Source organism: Apis cerana, linkage group LG6 (assembly GCF_029169275.1).
Source record: "Apis cerana isolate GH-2021 linkage group LG6, AcerK_1.0, whole genome shotgun sequence".
NCBI lineage: Eukaryota > Metazoa > Arthropoda > Insecta > Hymenoptera > Apidae > Apis > Apis cerana.
This window is the reverse complement of record NC_083857.1, coordinates 5,243,594-5,271,514: the sequence shown is the minus strand read 5'-3', so window position 1 is coordinate 5,271,514 and position 27,921 is coordinate 5,243,594. Positions and strand designations below refer to the sequence as shown.

Below are 27,921 nucleotides of genomic sequence, written 5' to 3'. Positions count from 1 at the left end.
ACAATTATTTCTAATTTTTCTGCATTCTTCATAGATGTTTTTTTCTTAAAAAATATTTATATTGTATAATTCATATGATTTATTTTAAAGAATGTACATAAATAAAATGTATATAAATGAATAAATTTTATTTAAAGGCTTAGTGTTTCGATCGTTATATTTATATTTATAATCTAAGAAAATATTATAGAAATATGAAATATAATTGAAAGGCTGTTTTATTATTTTACCCACTTAAACAAAGTATTTCTTACGAATATTACACAGATTTCTTGCTTGATGTTATATCAATCTTCTTAAGAAATTTTCATTGATTTGACAAAACATATATTTATTCACCATATGAATTATTATAAAATTTTCACATTCTCGACGTTAGGTAGAACATGATGTCGCTTTGAACTTTCTCACAAATACCGCAAAATCTATGAATAAAGGATCAAGAAAGGAAGGGGTGAATCTATATATGGTTAATTGGGCAATAGGTCAAGGTTCGATAATTCTCTATATTTATTTCTAATTTTTATCACAAATGCATTGAATTTTGATTACAATATTATTTTATTTGAAAATTTTTCATTATATAAAGGATTTTGTAAAAGTGATTTTAATAATTTAATTTAGTAATTTAATAATTATTAAAAAACAAATATAATTTAAAAAACATTCGTTGTTGCATTAATATCATCATATTATTAATAATATTGGACAATCTGTAAGAAAATAAAATAAGTTTATTTTCATTATAACAGAAAAAATATTTTTATAGATATTTTTATTTAAAAACTCCATGGAACAATTTTTTGCAAATATCATATTAGTATTTAACAATAATAAAAATAATTTATTAAAGAAAAATAATTAAACATTTTATATTTATATATTTAAATATATAAAATATAATTGAATTTATGAAATTAAAATTTTCTTTTATATCTAATGCTTTTAATTAAAATATACTCATAATGCTATAAATATCCGATATTCATATAAAATAACACATATAATACATATTAATACACATATAACGATTAATTCATTATAAAAAAATACACTTATATATATATATATATATATATTTATAATATGTATATATATTTATATATAGAATAAGAATATGAATATGATTTTATTTAAAAGAAAAATATTCAGACCATCAAAATATAAATAAATTTTAATATATTAAATTATATATATAATAACATATATATAATATAATATATAATATAAATACATATAAATATATATAATAGTAATCAAATATTTATTTGATATATGTTGACATTTAATATTAACAAGAAATTAAAAATTACATTCATCAACTAAACAAAATATTAAAATAAATTATCTTTATGAAAAATTAAAATCAAAATCACAAAAAATAAAAATTAATAAAAAAATAATTAAATATTATAAATTGTATGATAAATACAAAAAAGTATTCGTCTTACCTTTGTTTTGAACAGTTCGCATCCGGTCTTGCTTCGAAAAATTATCGAGGTTATTTTGAATCATAGATCTAGTTTCAGATGCCATCAATTCAACTTTTGATTTATTTGATTTCGAATAAACGAATTAAAAGAAAATGACTCGTCCGACCCGCCACTGCACAGTTCATCACGTTGCTTCCTTGAAATAATCGTACTAGTAGAATTTCTGAGGATGCCTATCGACCGACTTGTACCTTGTAGTCACACAATCGAACTGATCGACCAATGAACGTAATAGACAAACGTCACGTGCAAGTTTCGATAATATATTAAAAGTAATCCATTGATAATAATACATTTAAAACAGATACACGTTTCTGTTACTCTAGATGAACTATTTGCAATGGGAACTATCGATTGATTTCTTGATCGTTGAATAATATTATCTTATATCGATCAATTAAAATCATCATATATCGATTAATATTATGAATAGCTATAATATGCATAGGATACTATGTTTTTGTTATCGTTTTCTAAAATTTTAAATATCTTATAGTACTTAATAAAAATATTTTTAATTAATTAACATTATTGTTTAGTAATATTTTTTATGAGCCAATAGCATAATCAAAATAAAATATTTTCTTTTTATAATGATTTTAAATATCAAAATTTTCACATTTGCAATTATAATATTGAAAAAAATTTCCCGCGATTTTGTACTCTTTTTCATATATTAATTTTTAGAATTAAAGGATATTAGAGAATTAAGACAATTGAAAGATTAGGATCAAATTTTTTTATGAGGAAACGCTTACGCATATATTAAAGGTAGATTTTCATCAGTAAAAAAATACAAGAAAAAAAAACAAAAATTTGTTGTCGACAAGGTTCACTGAACTTTATTAACATGTAACAATGAAACGGAAGTTATAGGATTTGATGACGAGAAATCTGACAATCGTACGCATTTAACGACCGTTCCCGGTAGACTGACGAGAAATTCAGACAAAAGTCTAGAGATTTATTTTTGGTCAGATTGTCGTGCCAAAGGAGGACAACGTGGCCAATATCGCATATGTCTAGTGGCGTCAAAACATTTGGCTTGACGATGTAAATGGCCGGCATTTGCGAGCCTTTGCTATTCTAATAAGGTGACTAAAAACACATGATTACAAAACTAACATTTTTTTCTTTTTTCATTTTATACTTTGTCAACGTTCCACTATACACATTTACCCCATAATAATACTTCCCCATAGCCTCAAAAGACACTTTTTTTCTTCTTTACTACGCAATCATAGTATACTTATTTTTTTCGCATATTGGATAACGTTTAAAAAATCAAACGTTATCCAACTTCCAGTTTCTTCTTTTTTCTGTTAATTACGATACAATATATATCGTCTTCAATTATTGAAAATTTTCTTAAACAATATACGGTAAATGTCTCAAAAATAAGTATCGATACTCATTCCATTTTCATTTACATTGTACATTAGATCTTGTGTTATCATAAACGATGCTACATCATTTATGACAGTGCTGTCCAGTTTCAGAATATCTTTCATATTCTCATTTTTTTCACGTTCATTCGTTTTAAGAGCAAGATAGAAAGAGAAGAAAATCTAGAATATTAGATCTGTTTCTGAGTTCTTTTTACTCTTATGACATGTAAAAGGGAACAAAGTCGCATAAGAGATCCCTCTCGTGGACAGCACTGATTTATATGCACAGATCACCGCGCAACAGATCAGACGAGAGAGCACTATTGAAATATAATTCATACATAGAATATACGCCTAGGAATAATGTCTGTATGAAATACAGAACAGTTATTGCATGATTTTTACAACGGCATATCGGTCCATGCCCAATTAAAATTGTCTTATTGCGTATATTTTATCTTTCGTTTCAATGTAAAATCTGGACGCAACGAGATCACGATCTAATTTCAAATTCGATGCTTTGGAGAAATTTAAAAAATCTCTCAACTAGCATTTTCTCGTGTTGATCTCGTTTGATAGCGAGATCAGCAATTTTGTTGGTGCATGCACGGAATGCTTGCACGAGAAAATCGTGGCACAAAATCACGTCATCGTTCGTTAACGTAGCTAATGTTTTTTGAACATTTTTTTTTTCAATCGATTTGTCAACGGATTGGCTATCAAAATCGTATTCGTCTTTGTGGTAAGAATGCTTCAATGCCATAAAACGCACAAGAAGATACGCAAGGAATCTACGATGACACCAAAGAGCCTCGTGATCGTTGTACAAGAAAATAGCACTATCATTCGCATGGCATTCTTCTAGCCAATATGACAAAGCATGGAAATATGTATATTGTTTCATTTTCGATGAAGTAGTTGCTTCAGATTCCGCATTTGTAGCATTAAATAGCCTCTGCAATTGATGGGTGTTCCCTTTTTCACTGATGTTTGACTTAATATAAACGAATAGTTCTTCTTTCCATTGCTCTCTGACATCCGAGTATTTTATAGACGGTTCCTTCGGTAGTTCCTTGAATTCAAACATGAATTTTTTTAGTAGGAACTGTCGATAGGAAAGCCCGCTATAATCCGACACATGCCGTTGACACCAAGCGAGTGAATTCTTCCATTCTGTTTCCAGACTCGGATATGTAAATCCACGTGATTCACGAAGGGTCAATACATGACGTCTATGACTCCAGGCATGATAGTTACTCGCGTATCTTTCCGCACACGTAGTTGCTATGTCCAATTCCCTACAAAGTGGCGATTCCACCGATTCTGGGTCATAATGTCCGTCTTTACTATTCAATATATATGATAATAACCATCGTCGATAGGCGAACGCCTCGAAACATTTTGGCTTATGATAAAGCACCAATCGTGAAAAAAAGAATTCTTCGGATGCTTCTAATTTATGATTTCTTACTAATTCCCGTCGCATGTTCCAGAATGTCGTAACATCTGGATTTAATAATAATGCGCCCAACAACCATCTTGCTATTGTACTAGGTTCCTCACGTCTGTGTTTATTTTGTCGAAGTTCAAAGAGCCGACGATAAGCATAACAGTAAAGTGGTTGCACGCACCACGATGCCAATCCGAGACAATCTTCCTGATGAAATACTGGTGATTTGTTTTCATTGTCTTCAGCAGGGATTATTTCAAAACTTTTCCTGAAATTAAAAATGAATCAACGCATAATAATAAGTAATAAACAGAATCTTTTTAATATAAACATTTCTAATTTAATTTATATAATTTAATAAAATATATATATATTTTTTTAATTATTTGAATTTTTTTAATTATTGATTGTAAATTAGTAATTATAATAATAAATTTTAAATGTGAAATGTTTGAAAAATATTTAAATTGTCATAAAATATTATAAATTATATAATAACATAAAAAATAAAAAATGTTTATAAAATGCTATTATAAAAATAATATTAACTTTTAGACATATAATATTAATATAAAATTATATTTTTAATATATTTAGATTTAGTTTGATATATATTATCATCGATTATTGATATCAATAATGCATGCAATTATAATGTTATATTTGCGTATATACGTATATATTACATATACGTATATATTACATATATATATATATATATATATATATATATATATATATATATATATATATGAAAAAGAAAGAGAAATTAAAAAAAAGATACGTTCAATAATAATTATTAAGATTTAATAATTACAAAAGCGTCAGTTTCCTATTGTAAATACTAGATACCAACATTGCTGATATTATATTTACTATGTAAACTTTTTATAAAGCGTCGTATGTGCTTATGCTTGATTAAAACGTACGACGATAATGTTATGATTTAATTCCATTATAATTAAAACATTATATGAAATATGATATTGTCTATATAATAAACATGCTAATGCACGAAATCTAAGAATTTAAAGTATATTTCACAGATATTTTTAAAGACTCCGCCCTCGTAATGTATCTAAGAAAACACTCACAGTGACGGATTCTTCTTCACCACATTTTCGATGTCGGAAAGGATTTTCTCTGCAGCCGGAAAAATATCGTCTTGCATTTTAATCTTGTCACTTTTATTTGTTACATGTCTTAGGAAATCAAGGATAAACTGATACACAATTAACCCTTCTGTTTCTCTCACTGCACCTTTCAATGCAGGCACGATGTAGCGTTTTTCTGCGGAAGTGTGGGGGGATATACTACGATACTCTTTGAAGTTTTCTGCAAGTCTCGAACGTTCGAAATCAAATGGCGCGAAATTATTAATTGAATTATATTGATAAAAAATAAAAATTAAATATATTTATTTGTTTTATTTTATTTCAATATATATATATATTTATTTTAAATAAATATAAATGTAAATAATGTAGATTAATTTATATTTAACATTTTTTATGAAATCGTATTTATTAATATTCTATTGTATATATATATATATATACATATTATGTATATATTAATATATATATATGTATATAGTAAGATATTAATATATATATTATAAAAAATATTAGAAATAAAATCTATATTTATAGAAATAAATATATTTGATTTTTATTTTTATGAATATAATTTAATTTTACATATATATATATATATATATATATATATATATATATATATATATATATATATGTATATTATATATCATAATAATATTATAATGTTATGTTATTATTTAAATGATACAAATAAAATAAAATGTGACGCCATTAATATTTTAACCTAACCTAACTCAAATAATTTTTCTATATAAAAATATAAAAATAAGTCAATATATGTAAAAATATTTGTTTAAGAAAATGAAAATTGCAAACATATTTTGTTTAAATCAAATTTTATATTAATTTCAATATAAAAATTATTTTATTTAAAATTCATAAAATATAAAATATAAATTAAATAATCGATTGAAATGATCGACATTCTCGACAACTTCATGTTATAAAAATATAAGTTAATGGAATGAGTTTTATCAATCAGTATAACCTTTATATCATAGAATTCTATTAGTGGTGCCATAACCGTTACGATTTTAACCTAACCTAATTCAAATAATTTTTCTGTATAAAAGAATAAGTAAGTAAATATATCAATATATAAAAATATTTGTTTAAAAAAATGAAAAACACACATTTTGTTTAAATCAAATTTTATATTAATTTCAATTTAAAAATTATTTTATTTAAAATTTATAAAATATTAAACATAAATTAAATAATCGATTAAAATGATCGTCATTCTTAATAAGTTCATAGAATATGAGTTTACGATTATCAATCGGTATAATCTTTATGTTATAGAATTTTTCTTGATTTCATTTATAGCTATTCATCTTACCTTATAAGGAAAACCTTGTTTAATCAGTAAACGCTTCATTTTCTGCATCCAAAATAAAATATTTCAATTAAAACAATGTCTGATCCTCGTATAAGAATTTTAAAAATTAAGACTGGAGTAGTGAAACGTCTCGCGAAAGAAAAAGTCACGTATGAAAAAGAAGCAGCACAGCAACGTGAAAGGATACAAAAATTAAAGGAACAGGGTGAGAAAAATATTTTGAAAAATGCCATCAAAAGCTAGTTATTTTTGTTATTTTTATCCTTTCAATAGCTGTGTTATTTAGCAAATATTTCCGTATATTTTTTAATATTTCAAAATTTCTATTTGATTCACTAGTTGATGTACTATATTATAATGCTTGTACATTTTTTATATAAAATATCACAATTAAAATATTCACATTATTTTAATTTCTTCCAAATATAATTTTTACATCATTTTAATTTTATTACAGATAAAGATGGTTATGATATAAAAAAACAAGAAGAAGTACTTCAAGAATCTCTTATGATGGTACCAGATTGTCAACGACGTCTTGCAAAAGCTTTTGAAGAACTTAAAAAAATTTTGGATACGGAACAAGATTTAAAAGAAATTGAAGATTATATTGAAGCAGAAAAAATATTACAAGAAGCAGAAGCTCAACTTCCTAAAGAAGGAGAAATTATGGAAATGTGTTAAAAAAGCAAAGCCTACTAATTTTATTAAAATATTGTGGAAAGTTGAGAAAACTATATTTTCATCTAAAATAACATAAGATTTGTAAACAAGTTAAAGTAATCATTTAATGCATAAAGAAAGTGATAGTATTAAGATATTTTATATTTTTTCAAATTAAGTAGTCTTTAATAATTATGTTTAATGATCAAAATTTAGAGAATTCTACACAAAATTATATGGATCCAAATTATAATATGTCTCATCTAATGAATCAATATATTTATAATACAAATTATAATGTGAATATATATCAAAATTATATTTATCCATTTGGTACATTTGAAAATGAAAATGCTACATCAGTAATTAATTTAGGAATTCGACAAGCAGATGAAAAAAATATTGAAAATTTTCTCTTAGAAATTAATCAATCTAATAATATAAATGACCAGAGAAATATATGCAGAAAATCTAAAATTGCAATAATTAAAAATGCTATAACATCTGCATATAAATTAAACGAGAAATTAAAAATAATTTGTGCAGAATTTAAGAATAGCCAACATTTGATGGAAGATGAATGGCAACAGAAAATAAATATTTGTAATGCAGCAAAGGAAGAAATTGTTCAATTATTAGAACCTATTAAAGATCAAAATTTTTTAAATCAATTAAAAAAAGATTTAGAAAAACGAAAAAAAAAGAGATTAAGAGAAAAAATTAAAAAAGAGAAATGGAAAAATGAAAAAATAATAAAAATGGAAAAAAGAGCAAGAATGCATACACAGATTGATTTATGGATTAGGAAAGAACAAGCCGTAATAGATAAAGAAAAGCAAGAAGAAAATTTACGTAAAGATGCTGATATGGTTTTATTTGATGTTAGAGGGAAAAAAATTGATGCTAGGAAATATCTTGGATTGTTACAAGAATTACGAAATTTGCGTAATGTTAAAGCTAATATTGCCAGAGCAAGAGGAGAACATTTATCTTCAGCAGCTGATGAAGCATTTAATAATATTATTGGTATTATTATTTTTCAATATTAGTTTATAATAAATATTTTAATAATTATATTTAATAATTATATTTTTATGTTCAGCAAAATTAACAGAACAATGGTCAATGCTTGATCGTGAATATTCTACAGAAGAACAAGGTCTAAAATTAATGTTAAAGAATGATAATGAAAAGAAAATTGAAAAACAAAAGAAAAATCTTTTTGATGAATGGGAAAAAGTATTATTTGGAAGAAAAATAACATTTGATCAATACAATTCAGACTTAACTAATTTTGTTTCCATAAGGTAAGCAGTTACAATATTATTATTAAATTTTTTTACATTATAAAAATTTGTAAATAATTATTTTATTTCTAGAACTGCTTGGGATAAATATATAAGTTCAGATAATGATGCATTTGCAATACCAATTGGATGGATAATGCCTGATAAACCATCCTCAGCTGCCTGGCAAAAATGTCTCAAAAAAATTACGTGAAATAAAGTAATTATGTACATCTGTAGATTCTAGTATAAAAATAGATAAAATTTGATTTGATACATGTTTTAATAATTTATGCTATAGGAATACATATTATATGCATTTAAGTGATGTAAATTAAGAAGAATGAAATTCTCTGGTCTATTGTATTTTAAATATTTATATCCATAATAAACATTTTTAGAATTAAAAATATGTAACATAATTCAATTTTATAAAAATATTTATGAAAAGTATATACAGATTTTTTATACACAAATTTATATTAAATTATATTCATGCTATACTTAAAATTAAATTTTTTTGTGCCGCATTTGAAGGTTCTAAAGTTTGAATATCTTTTATTGGTGTAGGAGGTACAATTTCCGCAGCAGATAATATCATATGCAATTTTCCTTGTAATTCTGATAATGCTAATATTAAATTTTCTTCTTCTTCTAATTTTGCTGCTAAAGTACTGAACATTTTTCGTGGTTCTACTGCAAGTTCATCTAAATGATCTTCATAGATATCTATAAGAAATCGAAATATTTATCTAAATTATATAATAAATATATAAAAATAAAATTAGATATAAAAATAATAAAAAATTATAGCATACCCATTAATATATTAGCTACATGTAATAATATTCTTCCAAATCGAATATTTCCTATATATTTGTTTAAAAACTTAAGAATATTTACAAGTGACTTGCCATCTCTACCACTAAGGGCTTGTTTTAAACCCTGCCTTCTGATAAGTTCTTGCATGAGCGCAACGGTAACATGTGGTGTTTTATTTATTATATAACTCGCTATTACAGAATCTAAAGCTTTTGAATATTCGAATTTTCTTAAATAAGTATCATGTTTAGACATAATTTCTTTAAGTTCTTCATCTACAATAACATCTACTTCATGTATATGTAAATTTTTTCCAGAATATCTATATGATACTTTTTTACGTTGTGGTTTTTCAGTTTTTACATCTTCTTCTCTTCTTCTCACAGAAATTAAACCATCAACCATACCAGCTACTATGGTTTCATCATTTGACTGCAAGAAATTATATTTAATAATAGTTTCTTGTAACTTAATGTTTAATAATATTTTACTTTAATTTCTAATATATAATTAAAAATGTAAAATATATTTTCTTACACTAATTCCTATACTAAGAACAGAATTTGGATAATCCAAAGAATGAACAGTCTTATATGTTCCAGAATCATAAATTTTTACATGTCTATCTAGAGAACCAGATAAAATTCTATGTCCATTTGAAGCTATTTTCAAGCATGTTACAGTTTTATGATGTTGGGTAATTTTTGCAAGTAATCTGCCACCAGCAAGCGCATCCCATACCCTAATTTCTGTTCCTCCTATTTATAATTATAAAAAATATAATAAAATATGTGAAATATTGTTTTAAAAAAAATATTATTATTATTTAAAATATTCCATATCATTATCATTCATACCAGCAGATAAAAATATTCCACCAGAAGGTAAAAATAATAAACTTTCAACAGGAGCTTCATGACTAACACTAAAAATTTTTTTGCTTGTTCTTGTATCATACATATATATATGTTTATCATAACCACCAGATAATAATATATCATTAGAAATGGGACTAACTGCTCCAGCTCTGATATAATCTGAATGTTCATTAAAAGATATTATTTGTGTTTCACTAGGTATATCCCAAATAATAACAGTTTTGTCATCAGAAAATGAAGCAATGTGAATATTATCCGCAGTAAAGAAAGCTCTATGTACAGCAGCTTTGTGTCCAGAGAAAAGTCTAAGAAGACTTTTTGCATTGACATCAAAGAGTCTAATTACAGCTTCTTCACCACCAGCACAAAGTAGTTTGCCATCACTACGAAAAGATCCACCATAAGCAGCTTCTTTAAATCTACTAAGATTTTTTGTTACTAATTTTGTAATTGGATTATACACTTGTACTCTTACTGAACAAGTGACTGCAAAATAATGAGGTTCTACTGGTGAAAAATCAATATAATCAATTGGCCCAAATTCCTTAACTAAAACAGGAGCCTGTTAAATAAATTATATAAAAACATTTTTATAAATTTAATAATATTATCTTAAATATTGTTTACTTAGGTTAAGTTCTATACACGTGTGTATTATAAATTAAATGATAAAATTACTATAGCAACAAAATTAAATTTTTTTTATTATTTTAATATACTTACACTATATTTTTTCCAATATATAATATCTGGAGTTAATTCAGAACCTGATCTTGCAAATACTTTAGTATTTATTTTCTTGAAGGACGCCATTTCTTTCAAAATGTCAGCTGTAATTCTGTAATAAAATTCAGTAGAGGGGATGAACTTCTCCTGTTGACAATTGATGGAAGTTGCTCCCTTCGATTTTTGTAATTGTCCAAAAATTTGTTTGCCAATTGTAATTATTAAATGCAGAAACTCCTGAAAACTATTTTGCAAGAATTTTGAACGATATGTTAAGAAGATTTCAGTGTGCTTTGTTAAATTTTCTATGGTTTTGCTGTTCGTTTCAATATGGCGATGGTTAGTTGCTTAGTGCTTCAAAGGTCTCTTTGCTTATCATGAATTTTGTGGATTTTCTTTCTATTTCTTTGCATAATTTAAATACGAAACCTTGATGTTCATATTATCATCTATAAGTGTATGCAAGTTATATAATGATGATGATGTACATCTGATAAAAAAAAAGATTTCATCTGAAAAATTTCGGTTAGATATCACGATAGATTCGGCAATTGCTGTTTTACTAAGGTTTGTTGTATTTTATAAATAATTAAAAAAACTTGAATGTTTATAAAAGTATTCGATAATCTTTGAGATCGAAAAGCTTTGATTATTTTAAAAAGCTAGAAAAGAATTTGAAGCTTGATTTTGTTTCAGTCAAAGGAGAATTGCTGCCAAGATAGTTTCTTGTTATTTCATTGCATACCACGTTTATAAATATATTACACCAGAGGAGATTGAAATTTCCTTTATTAGTGTTGAATATTTATTTTGGATACTTTGATTTTTCTACAGTGATTTGAGAGATCATTACAATGATCGTATTAATGCATGAATATAAGCAAGTTTTTTAAATTAATAGTTCCTTTTTTTGGAGGTCAAACAAAGAAAGTTTGGCTTTGCTTATAATGATAGGAACATGTATTTATGTTCCATTTAGGTAGAACAATTTAATTGGGATATTGTAATCAAAGACATTTAAAATAATATTTTTGAGACTATATTGTTAAAAATAGTCTCATATTATATAAGTAAGGATAATTACAACAAATTATCAAATAAATTTTATATGCGGCAACATTTAAATATTCTAATATATATTAATTAATAAATAATAAAATTTAAACATAATGGCTGAAACACAGCGAATGACTGTTTATGGTAGACATCCTCCCTGTGCTAGTGGAACTCGTTTAGAAGAACGTCGTGCTAGAAGGTAAACCATATAAAAAATGTTAAATTAAAAACCATTTATAATTTTTATTACTTTTCTTATAAAGTACTATTTTAAACAATTTCCATTATAAGGAAGTAGTTTTTTTGATTCTAGATTAGCTTTGAGATTGGAAAGAAATAGAAAGTCAGACAAACCAGATGATTTTATATGTTATGAATCAAGTGATGATGAAGCAGAGACTGTAAGTGAAGGAAAGCAATTTTTAAGAACTTCATTTAATTTTGTGGATTATGTACGTGCAAGAGAAACAAATACAAGAGAAGTGAGAAAAATTAATCAAGAATATGGATTTCGACACATATTAACTCATGATTTATTTAAAGAATATTCAGTTAGCTTAAATAATATGAATAAAGTCTTTTGTTCTCAATGGTTAAGTGATAGGCAAGTAGTATTTGGTACAAAATGCAATAAATTGATGGTTTATGATGTAGCAACACAAAAATTAGATCAAATACCATCTCTACATGGAAGACAAATTAATTCAGGAGGTGGTGCTGTTCCTGAGCAGCAATGTGGTATACATTCTGTTCAAATTAATCCTTCCAGGTATTTAAATAAAAAATAATTCTCATTTAAATTTAAAATTCATTATTGCATTATTAAAATTTACAATTTTGCAGAACTCTTCTATCAACTGGAGCAAGAAATAGTAATGAAATAGCAATATATAGGCTACCAACTTTAGATCCAGTTTGTGTAGGAGAAGGTGGTCATAGAGATTGGATTTTTGATATGTGTTGGTTAGATGATGAATTTTTAGTTTCTGGTTCTAGAGATACCAAAATGGCTTTATGGCGTATAGACAATGATCTTGCTGAAGCTCCTGATAAAGCAGATGTGCCAACACATAGGTATATAAAATAAAAATTATATTTGTATTATATATTATATAAAATATAAATAACAAATATATTTTATGAGTATATTATTTTTTTTTATATTAGGTTGATTCAACCTGTATGTGTTAAAGAATGTAGATCTGCACAAAAAGTACGAGCTCTTGTCTTCAATAGAACATATAAAGAAATTGCTGCTATTACTCTGAATAATTTCATTCATATTTGGTCTGCTGAGACTTTTAGACAAAAGATATCTAGGAAATTACCAGTTTGTCAAGAAAATGTTTGTCTTGCTGTACAAGATGATGGTGTTTATGCTGTGGGATGCCGTTCATATACTTTACTCTTAGATGCAAGAACTGTACAACCTATAAAAAGAATACCTTCACGGTATATAACATTACTTCAATTTCTTCAAATTTATTATAATTTATGATTTTTTTTTTTATTCAGTCATAGTATTTTTTTTATAGATATAGCGGTTGTGGAATTCGATCTGTAAGTTTTCAAGGTTCTGTTTTAACCATTGGAACAGGCTTAGGAATGATGTTCTTTTATGATGTTAGAGCTCAAAAGTATCTTGAATCATCAATTAATTCTAATAGAATTGTTGTATTAAAAGCATCAAAAGGATATGTGGTATGTTTTAAAATTCCTTTTTTTTTTTAATTAAAAGTGTAGTAAACTATTCAAAAATGTTTAAAAATTTATTTAAGAATTTTTTTCTTTTTATATATATGTATATGATTGAGTTAATATTAATATTAATTATAATATTTTTTTATAATAATATCAGTTTCCTGATGAAGAATACATAGACGGATTTCAAAATGTTAAATATACACCTGCTATATATACTCATTGTTACGATGGATCAGGAACTCGATTATTCACCGCTGGTGGACCTCTTCCCGTAAATCTTTATGGTAATTATGCAGGATTATGGCAATAAAGTTAATTTTAATCAATAAAAGATCCGCATCGATTTTTACGTAAGTAACTATATAAATTGTACATTTAACTAAATATTATAAAAATTTTATCTCAAGAGGTATATACACCATAGACTTAAGAAACGTTTTCTGGTCATTATCATCTTGTATATTCATGTTTGTATAATTTCATTTTCTTTCGATTTTATTATATGAAAGTGAGATGTAAACAATTTTATTTAGGCATTAAAATTTTAAGATAATAATATACACTTTTCAAAGATTTTTATACTTTATGGATAAATGAAGAAGAACGAATGATGAAAAGATTTTATAATTAGAGGTGTATATATCTCAACTGCCTGATAAAATAAGTGATACAAATAAATATATCCAATTTTTTATCATTTCAATTGTATATTGACTCTGAAAGTGATTTTCATTGAACAATTTCATATTACTAATCAATTATATCAACATGTTTGTATGCAATGTGAAAAGAACCAAATTTGACGTATTAATACATTATTGTATATTTAAAATTAATATGTGGTGAATGATAATTTTACGATTGACATGATTTATGTTATGACTTTATTATCAGCTTATTGTAAAATTATTAAGCTATTCTTTTAATATAAAATTTTTCTCTAGTATTATTTATTATATTTGAAATCTAACAAATTATTGAATAAAGATCTCTTAGAAAATTAATGCATTTTAAAAAAAAGCACATTATTACAAATTATGATTATTTATTTAAATTTTTATGTCATCTGCATACAGTGTAGTGTTTGTAATTCTTGTTGTACATTTCTACATCTGTACAATAGAAATAAAAATTTTTAAAATTAATCAACGAATGACACTGCAATGAACATTAAGTTTCTTAGATGCAATCTATCAAGTTAAAATTTTAATACTGGCCTTAAAAGAACAATACACAATGAATATTTGTTATAAAAAATTTATTTTAAGAAAACAATATCTATTAAAATCTTTATAATGTATTTCTATATATCATATAGAATGTCAAACATATATAATTTTAGTCAATGCATGAATTATAAAACAATATTTTATAAATGTGCATAGCCATTGTTAATGTTTTGTTAAATCAAAGATTTAAAAAATATATTCAGTTTATCATAATTTAAATTATTTTTTTTAATAATTTTTTTCGTTAATATCATTGTATATATATAATGTTAAATTTAATAATTCGTATTTGATATATACAAAGATAAGTACAAATAAATGAAATTATAAATTCATTGAAATTAATTATGATATATGATATAATTTTATGATATTGAAATATCAAAAAAAATCAGCTGTGCACATTTGCAATTAAAAAACATTAATATAATCTGCGATAAATTTTTTTTTTTATATATAATTCAGCAAATATATCTATGAATGAATTGTAATAATGTTAATTGTCCAGAATCATTTTATATTTAATTAAATAGATTTATGTCTAATTTTTGAGATAAATGATACTTTTAAATTTTGGTGTACTTAAATGATCAAGTAAGTTCACCAATTGTTTCATGTATGAAATCTGTTGATATAATAAAAAAATGCAAGTGCATTTTCAATACTTAGAATAAAACATTTTAATAGATCAAGAAATCGTTGACATATAAACAATAAACAATTGAATTATTAGTATATCTCAATGAATATATGTATATCTGATAACAAATTATATTCTGTTTATATTAACAGATTATAAATTGTTAACATATATTCATAATATCATTGCATTACATAATGAATAAAAATGTGTGTTGTATTTATAAATTCATGATTAGATTGTACGAACATGTATATGATCATGCATAATGAATGAATACATTGAATACATTTTAATACAATTATCACATGTACTTTTACTATAAATACTTCAAACATTATTATTATAATGCTACAAACTATCCATAATTTTGTTTTTCAATGTATGCAGTAATTTTGTATATTCAGAGTATACACTTTCAAAATAATTATTAGTTTTAACTCACAAAAATCATTCTTTTCTATATAAAACTTTCAAATGACTTCAAATATTGTCCATATTAATACGTCCTAATTTTCTTACTAATGTCATTTAAACAAAACAAATCTAAATATCATGTAATTTAACTCAAATAATGCAATAGAAAAATATACATAAATAATTTTTATACATAAACTATAAATATAAGTTATAAAAAAAAAAATTTATACAGATACAATTACTGCATTGCTATATCAGAAAATATTTTTCGTGTATTATGCTTAGCATATGAAAAAATTTTGTGAAAAAAGTATAATATATTAGAGTAATTTAAAAATAATTGTCTTTTAATAATTTTTTTCAATTTTGTTCAATTTTTTCTAAAATGTTTTATATGTATCATATATTTCTTTTTCTGTATCACAAGAATATATTTAGATTTGTTGAATATAATTCATGTTTTATTATATCTGTAATAAAACACTTCTCAAAAATTATTTATAATTTATGTAAGAATATATGAATAATATGTAAATTGGTTATAAGCTTATTTAAAATTTTGTTTTAAAAATTACATCCTTTAATGTTAGAAAACTACCCAGTGCAATTAATATGTATATGTAAAAATTTCTTATAAATTACAATTAGATTATTTTCGTTGTTTCTGTTTTTAATTAAAGTATTATAACAATTTTAAGCAAATATATATTTCGCTAGAATCAATTATAAAATGTATGTTATTTCTTTACTTTTATTTGATATTTAAAATATTAAATATTTCATACAGGCAGTGCTATTTGATAGATGAATAAACTGCATTAATTTTATGTACGTGCGTGCGAGTGTGTGCATTAAATAATTCATGTAAATAAATATATCAAATCATTAATTACAATTATGTTTATCAGTTTTATTTCTTTGAAAAAATTAGAAATAAATATTCAGGGAAAAAAGTAATTCCTCTTATTACAAATAATTTATTAATGATATATCAATACAAGATTTTTATTTCATTTAGAATCATCACAAATAATGTGTAAAGAGTGTATAATTTATACAAAACACGCAACATTGCGACATACTTGTAATACATGTGATGTAAATATTTTTCAATTCAATTATGCAGGCTTAGCCACTATATTAGATATGTTGTGTCGAAAATGTATTGAGGCGTATAGTAACAGGAGAAAATTTATCTTTATAGATATACTCGTCGATATGTCAGAGTATAACTCTTGAATAAAAAAGATATTTTAGAGCACATATTTTTTAGTGCATTCTCAGTAATGATAAATTGCTTTTTTGATGTGCTATTTTGTTAATATTAACATAATCTACCATAATTACTATAAACCCATTTTTGGGTATAAATAAGCTCATTTCTTTTTTTTTTTTTTTTGGTATAAATTGACAATTGGTATTCTAACGCATAAGTATTGTAAATAAATATACTGATCATAACAATATACATTCTGAAAATAAATAGAGTATTTCACAATTATTGCATAAATTGGTGAGCACTACTGTGAAATCGATCGATTTTCACGGGAAACATCATATTTCAAAATTCTTTCATATCAAAAACATATTTATCATTATTTTTTATTATACAGGCGACTGTAAATAACTGATATCACACATACATTGGATTTCTTTTTTTGACTTTTTTTCTTTCTTTCTTTCTTTTTTTTTTTTTTTTCAAAAAATAATTAGGGAGGAAAATTATTATCTTCCCTTAATTATCTTTTAGCAAATATAAGTATAATTTTCATTTATGCTCCCCATTGATTGCAAAAATTCAGTCGCATTTTAAAAAAAATCAAAGATGCCCAGCATCTAAGGCCTTATTTATATCACTAACTAACATTCCAAGGATAGGTCTATGTTCTGAATCTTGCCTAAAAACGGAATCCAAAAAATCGGAATGCGTTAAGAAATCGAACACTTGATCACATCGATCTTGAGATTTATCTGTGAGATGTGGCTTTATAAATGTTTGTATTGCAGTTCTGCATCGTTCTAATGATTTTATTAAATACGCTCTATCGAAACTGAATTCTAATTCATAAAACGAAACCACAGACATAGCTACAGCTCTAAGGGCAGTTCTTATTTCGGCAAGTTTTGCGTCATCGGTAACGTTTAATTGTTGATTACGTTGTAGAAGACCCACCTAGAATGGTTCAAACAAAATAAACATATTAATAAAATTTTGTTGAAAAAATTACATCTATATCAACAAGTAGAGAAATACGTACCTTAATGGACAATTTAACAATATTCTTTAAAACCTTTTCAGGCTGCTTCTTATCTAAACTAGGATTAGTTTTTGCAGCTCTTTCCATAAGTTTATAAAGATTATCCAGAAGTGATGTAGTAGCATCATCTATCAACAGTGATCTTCCGGCTCCTGTAGATACGACTCTGCCGAGAAGTTTTTTTTGCGCTCGAAGACCTAAATCACGAGCGCGACTTCCGGTGCCTCCGGCGGGATAAGATCCCCCGTTCAATGTAGTCGCCGACTGCATCACTGGAAAAAAAATTGCAAGCGTTGTACCATCTGCTTGGGGTTGAATAATGGTTCTTTTGTTGAGTAAATTTTATACAATGTACATTATTAGAAAAGCTTCAAACAAAGTTAATTTCTCTGTATGTATATTACAGTATAATGTAAGTATTTAAAATTATAAATATAATATGTAAGTATTTAAAAAGTTGTAAGATTTCATATACACATGAATTTGTCAAAAATTATTTATTCGTAATTATCATGAAATAAGATTACAAATTTGCAATTAGTAAATATTGAAAATTTGTAGAAAAATTGATAAAAAATTTCTGAACTATAAGAATTAATAATATAGAATTCAAAGAAGAACTTTCTCATATTGATATTATGCATAAAAAATAAATGATAAAAAATAGATAAAAAATTATATTAATGTTTACATTCATATTAGTATATATCAATATATATCAATATATATATGTATCCATAATACAAACTTTAATTTATAGATTTTTTATTACAATTTTTTTTAAATATTTAATATATTTATTTTGATTAAAGTAATATAAAATAGTATTTATTTTATTAATATATCAACATGAATATCATGAAAATAATAATATATATGATGTGCGTGTGATCAGAACTTACCATCAAACATTGGTAGACCGCTGTTTCCTCTAGGCGATAACGGGATTATGAATGAAATAAAAAAGTGTTCTGTGAGCACAGTCGAAACTCAGGCAAAAGTAACTAAAATAAGCAAGGATGTAAAACGAATCAATATAATTTGGCGCAAAATATACATGTAAAACAATATTATATTCAGAAATTAAATGAGCAACATAGAATGATGTTGCGTGTTGTGCAAATGCGTTCGTGTTTGTGTTCTTATTCGTGGGAACGAATCAGAGCATCATACAGTTAACATTTGTGTACCTTGATTGCAGTCGGTTACGGCTACAAGATGATAGAGCAGCCAGCTCTGCAATTCCATTACTGCCGTACCCCACGCCACCTGAAAAAATATATTTAACATATTTTAGAAATATGTAGAAAATATGATATAAAAATTATTTTATTCTTTATTAAATTAAATTATAACGATAATAAATTTAATTAATAAAATTATATTTACAAATAAAATGACTTATAATGATAAGTGCTAAAATATTATTCTTATTTTTATTGCAAAATTTTAATTAGTAATAATAAAAATGAAATTTTATAAATTAGAAAAATTTATAGAAATATTATTATCATTTCTGATTCAATTATTTATTTAAATATAAAAATTATATTAATATACATTCCGTGTCATCGAATACTGTGAAAGAGATAATAATGATATTTAATGATTTAATATAAAAATGGAATACGAACTAAATGCAATTATATATTTCTGATTAAATATTATATGCACGATATGATTTAAAAAATGTTTTAAATTTCAAAAATTTATGTATTTTTGAATTTGAATTTAAATTGTAATATTTAATAAATATATAATATAATTAATTATATTTTAAATTGATTGAAAATATCTCTAATATATTCATTATTAAATGAAGATGTTTAGATTTAATTTAACAATTATAAAAATTACTCAAATAAACAAAATATCCCGATTTTTTTAATTAATTTTAAAAATTTCATTATTAAGCTCTACTTATTTATTACGGAATAAATTATATTATTATAAAATTGATATGAATATGTAAAAAAGAAAGTAAGAAAAATTGGCGGGTGAAGGATTAAATAGGTTGAAGCACATATACTCCCTCATTCGTGCAATTTATGTCAGTAACTGAGGTCAAACTCGATACACTGGAAATGGAACGTAAAGTGCGTTGTAGTTTGTTGTCGCAAAGCATAATCATATATATGTGTACAAATACATATATACACATCGAAAAGGTATAGCCATATGGAAGTTGGATCGATTTGTAAGGAGCGTCAAGGCAAGCCAGAGACTCTCATTCTCGTTTGTCGATGTAATATTATAAATGAAATAAATGTACGTGATAGAATAATCTTAATACAGTCAATATCAGTCAAATATTTGAGTATTTAAAAAAGTCTTCATTCAATCTTGAATCAAACCTTCAAAGATTTTAACTCGTAGAAAGAGTATTCACTTATACTAATCGAGAATGTTAAAATCGCTTTTAAACACATTCGATTTATCGAAATAATGAAATCATCTTTACATGTGATTCGACTTAATGTTTCGATTTATTAAAAAGATTCAAATCGATCTCATAGAGATCGTTCACATATTACATAAAAAAATAAATGGTATTATCAAATCAATTTTTTTGTCTAGTAAAATTTTAAAATTAAAAACACAAAAGTTGTTATAATAATATTATATAAATATATATGAAATATTAAAAGAAAATAATTAAGATAATAGAAAAGATGTAAATAATTTAAAAATTATATTATAATTTTTTGTATTTATACGAATTTTTATAAAAATTTATAAACATTTACAAATCGAAATATAAATTTATTTTCTGAATTTACTATATTTAAATATTTTATTTCTGCAATTCAAATTCATAATCCAACCTTTAAAAATCAAAATAGTCTTCTATAAATTAAACTATCACTTTACAATTCTTTCAATAACAAATTACTAATTTTGTTTTTATTACAAGATTTCAATAATTGAAATATATTTTCTAAAATGATCTACTTTCTTTTATTTAAATGTTGCCCTGGAAAGGAAAGGAAACTACATTCTTTGCAATAATTTTCCAGATTTCAAATTCCATTTATTTTACATATATACATTTAAACAAAATGTTGATATAAATTACTTTTGCACGTATATTGTTTTTATCTGAATTTTATTCTAATTTTATTCTAAGAAAATTGCATAAAACAAAATAAGAAATAATATATAATATAAATAAAATATTATATATAATAATCGAATAATATTTAATAAAGAGTCTTCGATAGTAGATTTATAAAATAGATCAAAAGATTCTATTTTGATCTTTATCTATACTAAATTAATGATTCCGTTGATTTTCTATAATTCCGTTTTCTTGTTTCGCTTAAGTATTAAATGTATGATAAACTTACGTCTATCGAACATGATGAGTCACGAATGACTAATGCATATATGAACTGTTAATTTAATGATATGACATATAATCGAGATTATTTAGAATAACAAATACTATATAATTCTTAACAAAAAAAAAATTTATATTAAAATGATTATCATTATTAAACTTATAAATTAAATTTATAAAGTTATTATTTTATGATATATTATTTTTATATTTTATCTTTTAAAAATTATAATTATTAAAATTCTTTTTAATATTAAGAATGTTCATATTTTTATTTCCAAACTAATGTAGAATAAAGACAACTATTTTATGAAAAAAATATAAAATACAGATAAAATAGAGATATAGCCAAAGTAGGTTGAAAATTTGTCCCTGCTATAATTAGTTATTTACTTTTTTATTTACTTATTATTGCAATACTTGAAGGATATAATTAATAATCTATACATTCTAATATATAGAATTTTTTAATGTTGTTAAGAATGTATACACATCATTCGCATGTCATATTTATCTTTTGTTTATTTGGAAATAAAATTTAAAGTGCAGACAATTGTGTTATATTAAATAAATGTATTTGAATTTAGAAAAATTTTTGTCATTGATCAAATCTGCAAAATTAACAAATTTTATTAATTAAAAATAATCATGTAAAAAAAATTAATCAAATTAAACTTTTTAATATTTATTCGAAAAAAATAATTTATTTGTATGTTATTGATAAAATTTTTTTTATTTTTTATTATTATTTTTCAATTTCTAACCTCTTTAGTGATGCAATTAAGTCAATATTTTCAATACTTCTCGCTTATTAGTCATTAGTTTAAGTCCGATATGCATTTATTATCAACAAAGATATATTAGAAATGATTGATTATTAATTCTTTTCAGTTTACTCGTTTTTTAAATATTATTCATTAGAATAAGAAGATTAGAATAAGAAATATTGAATGAAATAAAGAACAGTTTAATACTGAAATATAAATGCGAAAATATTATCATATTTTTCTGCTTAAAATGATATAATTTGAATCATATTTAATATATTAATTTATTTAATGAGTGAAATATGAGTTATATTTCATCATTATTACATTTTTATCATTAAATGAATAAATATTTAAATATAGTTGTGTTTAATATCATTTTCATCGAAAAAATTTTAATAAATTTTATTTGATTAAAATAAATTTTATAATGATAAAATAAAAAATATGAAAATTTTATTTTTCATATTCATATCTTGATTGTTCATTTATAATTTAAGATATCGATAATCAGATTACAGATCAGAGAAAATATTCGATTATTATTATTCAATTATATATTCTATAAATTTAATAAGTTTAAAGGAATTGAAATTCTTATTCTTATATATATATTTTTTTAATTCTTCTAATAATTCAGAAAAATAAATTATCGTTATCTTTATCAAACGATTTCAGAATATAATTAACTCTTTCTTCATGGCGGTTTATTACGTATTATTAAATTTACGAAACTAAAAAATGTTCATCTTAATGCTATGCAAAATAATATTCTATGTTAATTTATATGTCCCAACTATGTTTCAATAATTCGAAGTATTAAATTTTTATCACTATTATTTTTATTATTAATTTAAAAATAAAACTAACCTATCTATTTATAATAAATTGTATATTTCATTGTATATATATATATATATATTTATAAAAATAAGTTTATGAAAATATTTATTCCTTTATTTCCTCACAAAATATCATATATTCAAATTTAATTATATGTTAAATCAATCAAATTTTATTTTAACTTATTTTCTTTAATATATTCTTTAATATTTTGGAAATAACGAATTATCAAAACGACTTCAAATCGAGAGCTCTCTTTTTCTTTCCACTTCTCGATTTCCTTAACGTTTTTCTTTTTATTTCGAAAGATGCAGCTGTCACACCGACAGCTGTGCAACTGGCACGAACCTTCTTGTTAAACTGAGCATCTTGTCTGAGAATATACCCACCACCTGCCCTTCGATCGATGTATTCAGTTTTATGTGTGTGCATAACACACATATCGAATACGAGATGCGCACGTGCTCACACGACAGTTACGAGATGGATTATGCTCTATCCACAAAGGTCACACGTTCATCTGTTAAATACAACTTTTAAAAAATTTTCCTGTTTGGTCATCTATAGTGAATATTCGTTTTTGAATATTGATTTCTCATACCATGATTGTACATATAATATCTCGATTATATATATAAGATCTCATATAGAATGTAATAAAAATATATAAAAATGTTAATTATATAATAAAATAAAAAAAATAAAAAAAGTAAATTTATATTGGATTCTTCAAAACAGTAGAAGGGACATATTTTCGTCACTACATCTGTTTTAAACATATAGCTTATTCAAGGCCGAAGATTGTAAGCGTGATATAATAATAAAATTTTAAATTAAATCAACAACATCTCAGATATTGTAAGACATCGTAAACAATTATTTTATTCTTAACATTTACAATTGTCTTAAAAATTTTACTATATTAAACACACAGTTTGAATTATTTCACCGAAATGAAACTATAGAATTTATATGTAGCATATAATTCAAGTAAGTTGATTGATTGATGTAACGCGAATCAGTTCGTTAAGTACCATAAATGTAGTTGCTGCGATTATTGGTGAACGCATGAGATAAATTCACGGAGCTAAAAATGATCGATAAAAAAGTGAATCGTAATCTGGTAATTAGTACAGTAGTAGTCTGGTACAGTACAGTAAATGCTCGTTGTACAACAGCTTCATTCATTGTACGACATAACTCATACAAAAAATTATTTATTTACAGATTCATATTTCATAAAAGGATGAAAATGTGATTCACATTAAAAAAAATAAAAAAAAAATATTGCTTTTATATTTGTGTTTTCTTTTTCTATTTGTTTTTGGATATACACGGCCGCGTGGATGAAAATCATGTACTGTGGAAAATTTCATGCTATACTGATAATCGATTAATTCACAATATCTTGGGACTTTGGCTATTCTAAATATATATATATATATATATATATATATATATATATATGTATGTATATATTGAGAATTTTTTATATTATTTTATTATATTTTTTATATCTATCATTTTTGTTGTGTCAACCGTACATATAAGGAATTAAGTTACATGCATCCGTTCGGCCATGACTAAGTGACGCAATTAAACGAACTCGTCGCTTTTGCGAAATTCAAGTTTCCACTATGTTACATACTTTCCTTTTTATAAGATTCGATATTACGTCAAGAATATGTATGCGATATTACAAAAACTATTATTTTTTTCGTTTCCATGAATTTTATATTAATTATATTTCCAACAATTTTATATGTGTATATATATTATTGTATTATGAATATTTTTTTGCTTAGTTTACTTCAATAAGATGAATATATATCATTACAAAGTATATCTTAATAATTTAATGAAATATACAATTTTGAAAATAAATAATTTATATTAAAAAATATTAAAATGAAATATTTAAAAATAGCATTTAATATTTTACGAATTTTATATTGAACAAGTTCTTTTCGATCATGCGTATCTATCCGACGGTAAATTTATTTATTCTAAATTTAGATTATTTAGCGATTTCATTCTTAATGAAGAAGTAGTCTTGTTCATAATAAATTAATTTAAATTTTGAGCGCGCACTAACCTCGGCTGATGTCTGGGTCGCGAATGCGACCCCAACACTTGACAATGAAGTTTCTCTTTTCCAACGACCGTAGGATAGATATTCTACTGTTTTGTTTGCATTCCACTTCGTTTGCATGTACATAAAAAATTTCACTGATAGCTTTTAAAATATTTTATCAAATGAAAGATAATTGAACACAATATACAAATATATAAAAAAAAATGAGAAACACCGGCAATGATAGAACACGCTTTTCTCGAACTACACAATCTCTTCGAATGAACGAACGAACGTCGTCTGTTGTGATCTGCGAACCCACCCCGGTTACCATGGAATCATCATTCCGCGAGGTGGGGCGCATGTGGCAGCTACACTCGGACAACTTCGTAGTATCAAGGAGTTTTCTTCGCAGTACGTGTTCATTCGTTGATGGGGTTGTTGTGAACGAAAAAAAAAAGGAAATATGACTACAAAACTTCTCAATTTAACGGTAGTAAAATGTTTTTTTTTAAATAAATACTACATTCATTAAATGTTAATTATTTTAGTTCTATAAAAAGTGAAAATATATAATTTTTGCAAATTTTTATTATGATGACAGGCATTAGATTAGAACTATTTACATATATTTTTTTGTTTTTATTAGAATTTTTAAAATTTATATATAATGACAATTTAAGATGTATTTGAATTATACTACTAATTCTTTTTTTATTTTTAATATGACGTGTTTTAAATATATATCTAACAAGTGTCTTCATCAAAACAGAATAGTTAATAACATATTTCAAAATCATAATATTTTTATTAATTGACATTTTTAGAATAATGGTTCTAGGCACAGAGAATCTGTGAGAACTTTATAAATAGAATTCGTGATAAAATGCAAAAATGTTATTTTTCCTTCCTGCTTTAACTCTGTGCGTTTGATATGAGATTTGGTTGCTGCAAATATTTTATAGATTGTTAAATATATTACCATACCTCTTGAATTTTTAATAAATGTTTATATGCTCGATCAGAGATATTAAGAGCAGCATTCATTATACATAAATCAGTTTCTCCTAAAAGGCTTAAACCACATAAACCTAAAAATCAAATATTCACATTGTATATTATTTTTATTATAAAATTTTAGATATTCTATTTTTTACATACCTAAGTATGTATGAAGAGGATCTGGCAAACAATCAGCAAACTTTCCAAATCCTCCAACAATACTGTCTTGAGTTTCAAGAAGGAATGCTCTATTCTTATCAGGATCTGATAATTTATTAATATCAAGCATTTGTAGAGTTGCACCCACCCAAAAACTATAGCAAGTATCAGAAGGCTTTCCAGGTCGTCCATGAAAGCCACTATCTTGTCTCATAAGACACCATCTTTTTAGTCTATTTAATTGATCATTTGTCAATACATTATGAAGTTCATTCATGAGGAATAGACTAGCTACAGCACAATATGTAGATCCTCCATGTGATTCAAGACCAGGTCCTTGGCCCATTGCTCCATCATATGACTATAATCATTGTTGAGATATTGTGCTATGATAAAATTAAGTAGACAAAGCCAATTTTTGTTAATACTCTTTATATATAAAAATATAAAAACAAAAAGATAAAAACTTACAATGCTTTTTAAAATATAGTCAATTGCTTTTGTTTTATCAATGCCTGACCAATCATTTAAAATTATAGATATACAACAAGCACAATAAAGAAATCTCATATCACTTTCACATCCTGTTATAATAGCTGTAAATGATCCATCTGGATTTTGACAAGCTCGCATTCCTTCAATAATGGATTTTTTATCAACACGACTTAAGTCATCACCAAGAATTAAAAGGGTAACTAAACCAATATATGTCATTGCTAAATGACCACATTGATATTTTGGAGCATCCTTTGGTATTGTTGTAGAAGGTTGAAAACCTGAACGTGGTCCAGCTCCAGTTACTTGAAGCCTATAGATCCAGTTAATTGCTTCTAATTTTGTTTCTTCGCTAAGATCATTCAAGCAATTTAATATATCTAATCCTGATATAGCAAAAAATGCTACTGCAAGTCTAGAACAATCAAATTCTGCTGAACAATTGGGCATTATTTGTAATAACCTCTGGAAATATTTAGCATGCTTTTTCGTTGCTAACTGCGATGGCATGTTGTATCTTGTTTTTGTATGATTAAATAATATAATACTTCAAATATATTCCGATATATTGAAGGAGAATATTGAGTTTAAATTTGTTGTGCGAATGGAAAAGAATTCCATTAGAATTATAATAAAACCTACTAGAGAGCGCTTCAATTCTAAACGATAGATGTAGTTACTACTAGGGGGCGTCAAAAATAATTCGTTGAACGCACGCGTCGCCGGCAAACTAGCCCTTTCTTGCGCACGCCGGACGTTCGCCGCAACACG

General features: G+C 24.6%; 8 protein-coding genes and 1 long non-coding RNA gene across 14 annotated transcripts in view; 4 read left to right on the top strand and 5 right to left on the bottom strand.

Annotated features, from left to right (window-relative positions):
- Window positions 1–2,838, bottom strand: part of LOC107998308 (GRAM domain-containing protein 2B) — a 58,353-nt gene extending 55,515 nt beyond the window's left edge. Inside the window, exons 1-2 of one of the 2 annotated variants that reach the window (XM_062076091.1) lie at window positions 2,252–2,422; window positions 1,452–1,704 (exon numbers count right to left, since the gene is read on the bottom strand). In XM_062076091.1, coding sequence (XP_061932075.1) covers window positions 1,452–1,536 — 85 coding nt within the window. In that variant the 5' untranslated portion in view covers window positions 1,537–1,704; window positions 2,252–2,422. Of the gene's footprint in view, window positions 1–1,451 lie in introns of both variants that reach the window. The other variant, XM_017057506.3, reaches the window with a different exon arrangement.
- Window positions 2,309–5,672, bottom strand: LOC107998329 (protein prenyltransferase alpha subunit repeat-containing protein 1). Its single transcript, XM_062076095.1, has 2 exons — window positions 5,426–5,672; window positions 2,309–4,599 (listed from the first exon to the last, which is right to left on the bottom strand). Exons 1-2 carry the CDS (start codon window positions 5,500–5,502, stop codon window positions 3,375–3,377), a joined length of 1,302 nt encoding a protein of 433 aa, XP_061932079.1. The 5' UTR covers window positions 5,503–5,672; the 3' UTR covers window positions 2,309–3,374.
- Window positions 5,673–6,135: 463 nt separating this feature from the next.
- LOC107998317 (tubulin-specific chaperone A) lies at window positions 6,136–8,154 on the top strand. The gene is made up of 3 exons (XM_017057518.3): window positions 6,136–6,527; window positions 6,776–6,993; window positions 7,246–8,154. The coding sequence occupies exons 2-3, from the start codon at window positions 6,864–6,866 to the stop codon at window positions 7,470–7,472; spliced, it is 357 nt and encodes a 118-aa protein (XP_016913007.1). The 5' UTR covers window positions 6,136–6,527; window positions 6,776–6,863; the 3' UTR covers window positions 7,473–8,154.
- LOC107998316 (programmed cell death protein 7) lies at window positions 7,646–9,147 on the top strand. The gene is made up of 3 exons (XM_017057517.1): window positions 7,646–8,477; window positions 8,554–8,758; window positions 8,831–9,147. The coding sequence occupies exons 1-3, from the start codon at window positions 7,646–7,648 to the stop codon at window positions 8,949–8,951; spliced, it is 1,158 nt and encodes a 385-aa protein (XP_016913006.1). The 3' UTR covers window positions 8,952–9,147.
- LOC107998314 (U3 small nucleolar RNA-associated protein 15 homolog) lies at window positions 9,087–11,295 on the bottom strand. The gene is made up of 5 exons (XM_017057514.3): window positions 11,161–11,295; window positions 10,417–10,999; window positions 10,097–10,317; window positions 9,556–9,991; window positions 9,087–9,466 (listed from the first exon to the last, which is right to left on the bottom strand). The coding sequence occupies exons 1-5, from the start codon at window positions 11,248–11,250 to the stop codon at window positions 9,231–9,233; spliced, it is 1,566 nt and encodes a 521-aa protein (XP_016913003.1). The 5' UTR covers window positions 11,251–11,295; the 3' UTR covers window positions 9,087–9,230.
- A 291-nt stretch (window positions 11,296–11,586) lies between these two features.
- Window positions 11,587–17,107, top strand: LOC107998315 (DDB1- and CUL4-associated factor 12 homolog). Of its 2 annotated transcripts, none has more exons than XM_017057516.3 (7): window positions 11,587–11,730; window positions 11,860–12,418; window positions 12,533–12,988; window positions 13,063–13,293; window positions 13,387–13,671; window positions 13,755–13,920; window positions 14,078–17,107. In XM_017057516.3, exons 2-7 carry the CDS (start codon window positions 12,333–12,335, stop codon window positions 14,231–14,233), a joined length of 1,380 nt encoding a protein of 459 aa, XP_016913005.1. In that variant the 5' UTR covers window positions 11,587–11,730; window positions 11,860–12,332; the 3' UTR covers window positions 14,234–17,107. The 2 variants fall into 2 exon arrangements, with proteins under 2 accessions (XP_016913005.1, XP_016913004.1); XM_017057515.3 differs by having other exon boundaries at window positions 12,518–12,988.
- A 62-nt stretch (window positions 17,108–17,169) lies between these two features.
- On the bottom strand, window positions 17,170–25,832 carry LOC107998300 (tumor necrosis factor alpha-induced protein 8-like protein). Of its 4 annotated transcripts, none has more exons than XM_017057496.3 (4): window positions 25,516–25,832; window positions 19,661–19,739; window positions 18,471–18,742; window positions 17,170–18,385 (listed from the first exon to the last, which is right to left on the bottom strand). In XM_017057496.3, exons 1-4 carry the CDS (start codon window positions 25,636–25,638, stop codon window positions 18,032–18,034), a joined length of 828 nt encoding a protein of 275 aa, XP_016912985.1. In that variant the 5' UTR covers window positions 25,639–25,832; the 3' UTR covers window positions 17,170–18,031. The 4 variants fall into 4 exon arrangements, with proteins under 4 accessions (XP_016912985.1, XP_016912987.1, XP_061932072.1 ...); XM_017057498.2 differs by lacking the exon at window positions 25,516–25,832 and adding an exon at window positions 20,825–20,914; XM_062076088.1 differs by lacking the exon at window positions 25,516–25,832 and adding an exon at window positions 20,500–20,790.
- On the top strand, window positions 24,139–24,716 carry LOC133666216 (uncharacterized). Its single transcript, XR_009830035.1, has 2 exons — window positions 24,139–24,543; window positions 24,648–24,716. It is a non-coding gene; the product is annotated as an uncharacterized LOC133666216 (long non-coding RNA).
- A 235-nt stretch (window positions 25,833–26,067) lies between the features above and the next one.
- LOC107998299 (geranylgeranyl transferase type-1 subunit beta) lies at window positions 26,068–27,660 on the bottom strand. Its single transcript, XM_017057494.3, has 3 exons — window positions 27,127–27,660; window positions 26,656–27,016; window positions 26,068–26,585 (listed from the first exon to the last, which is right to left on the bottom strand). Exons 1-3 carry the CDS (start codon window positions 27,658–27,660, stop codon window positions 26,473–26,475), a joined length of 1,008 nt encoding a protein of 335 aa, XP_016912983.1. The 3' UTR covers window positions 26,068–26,472.
- Between the last annotated feature and the right edge of the window lie 261 nt (window positions 27,661–27,921).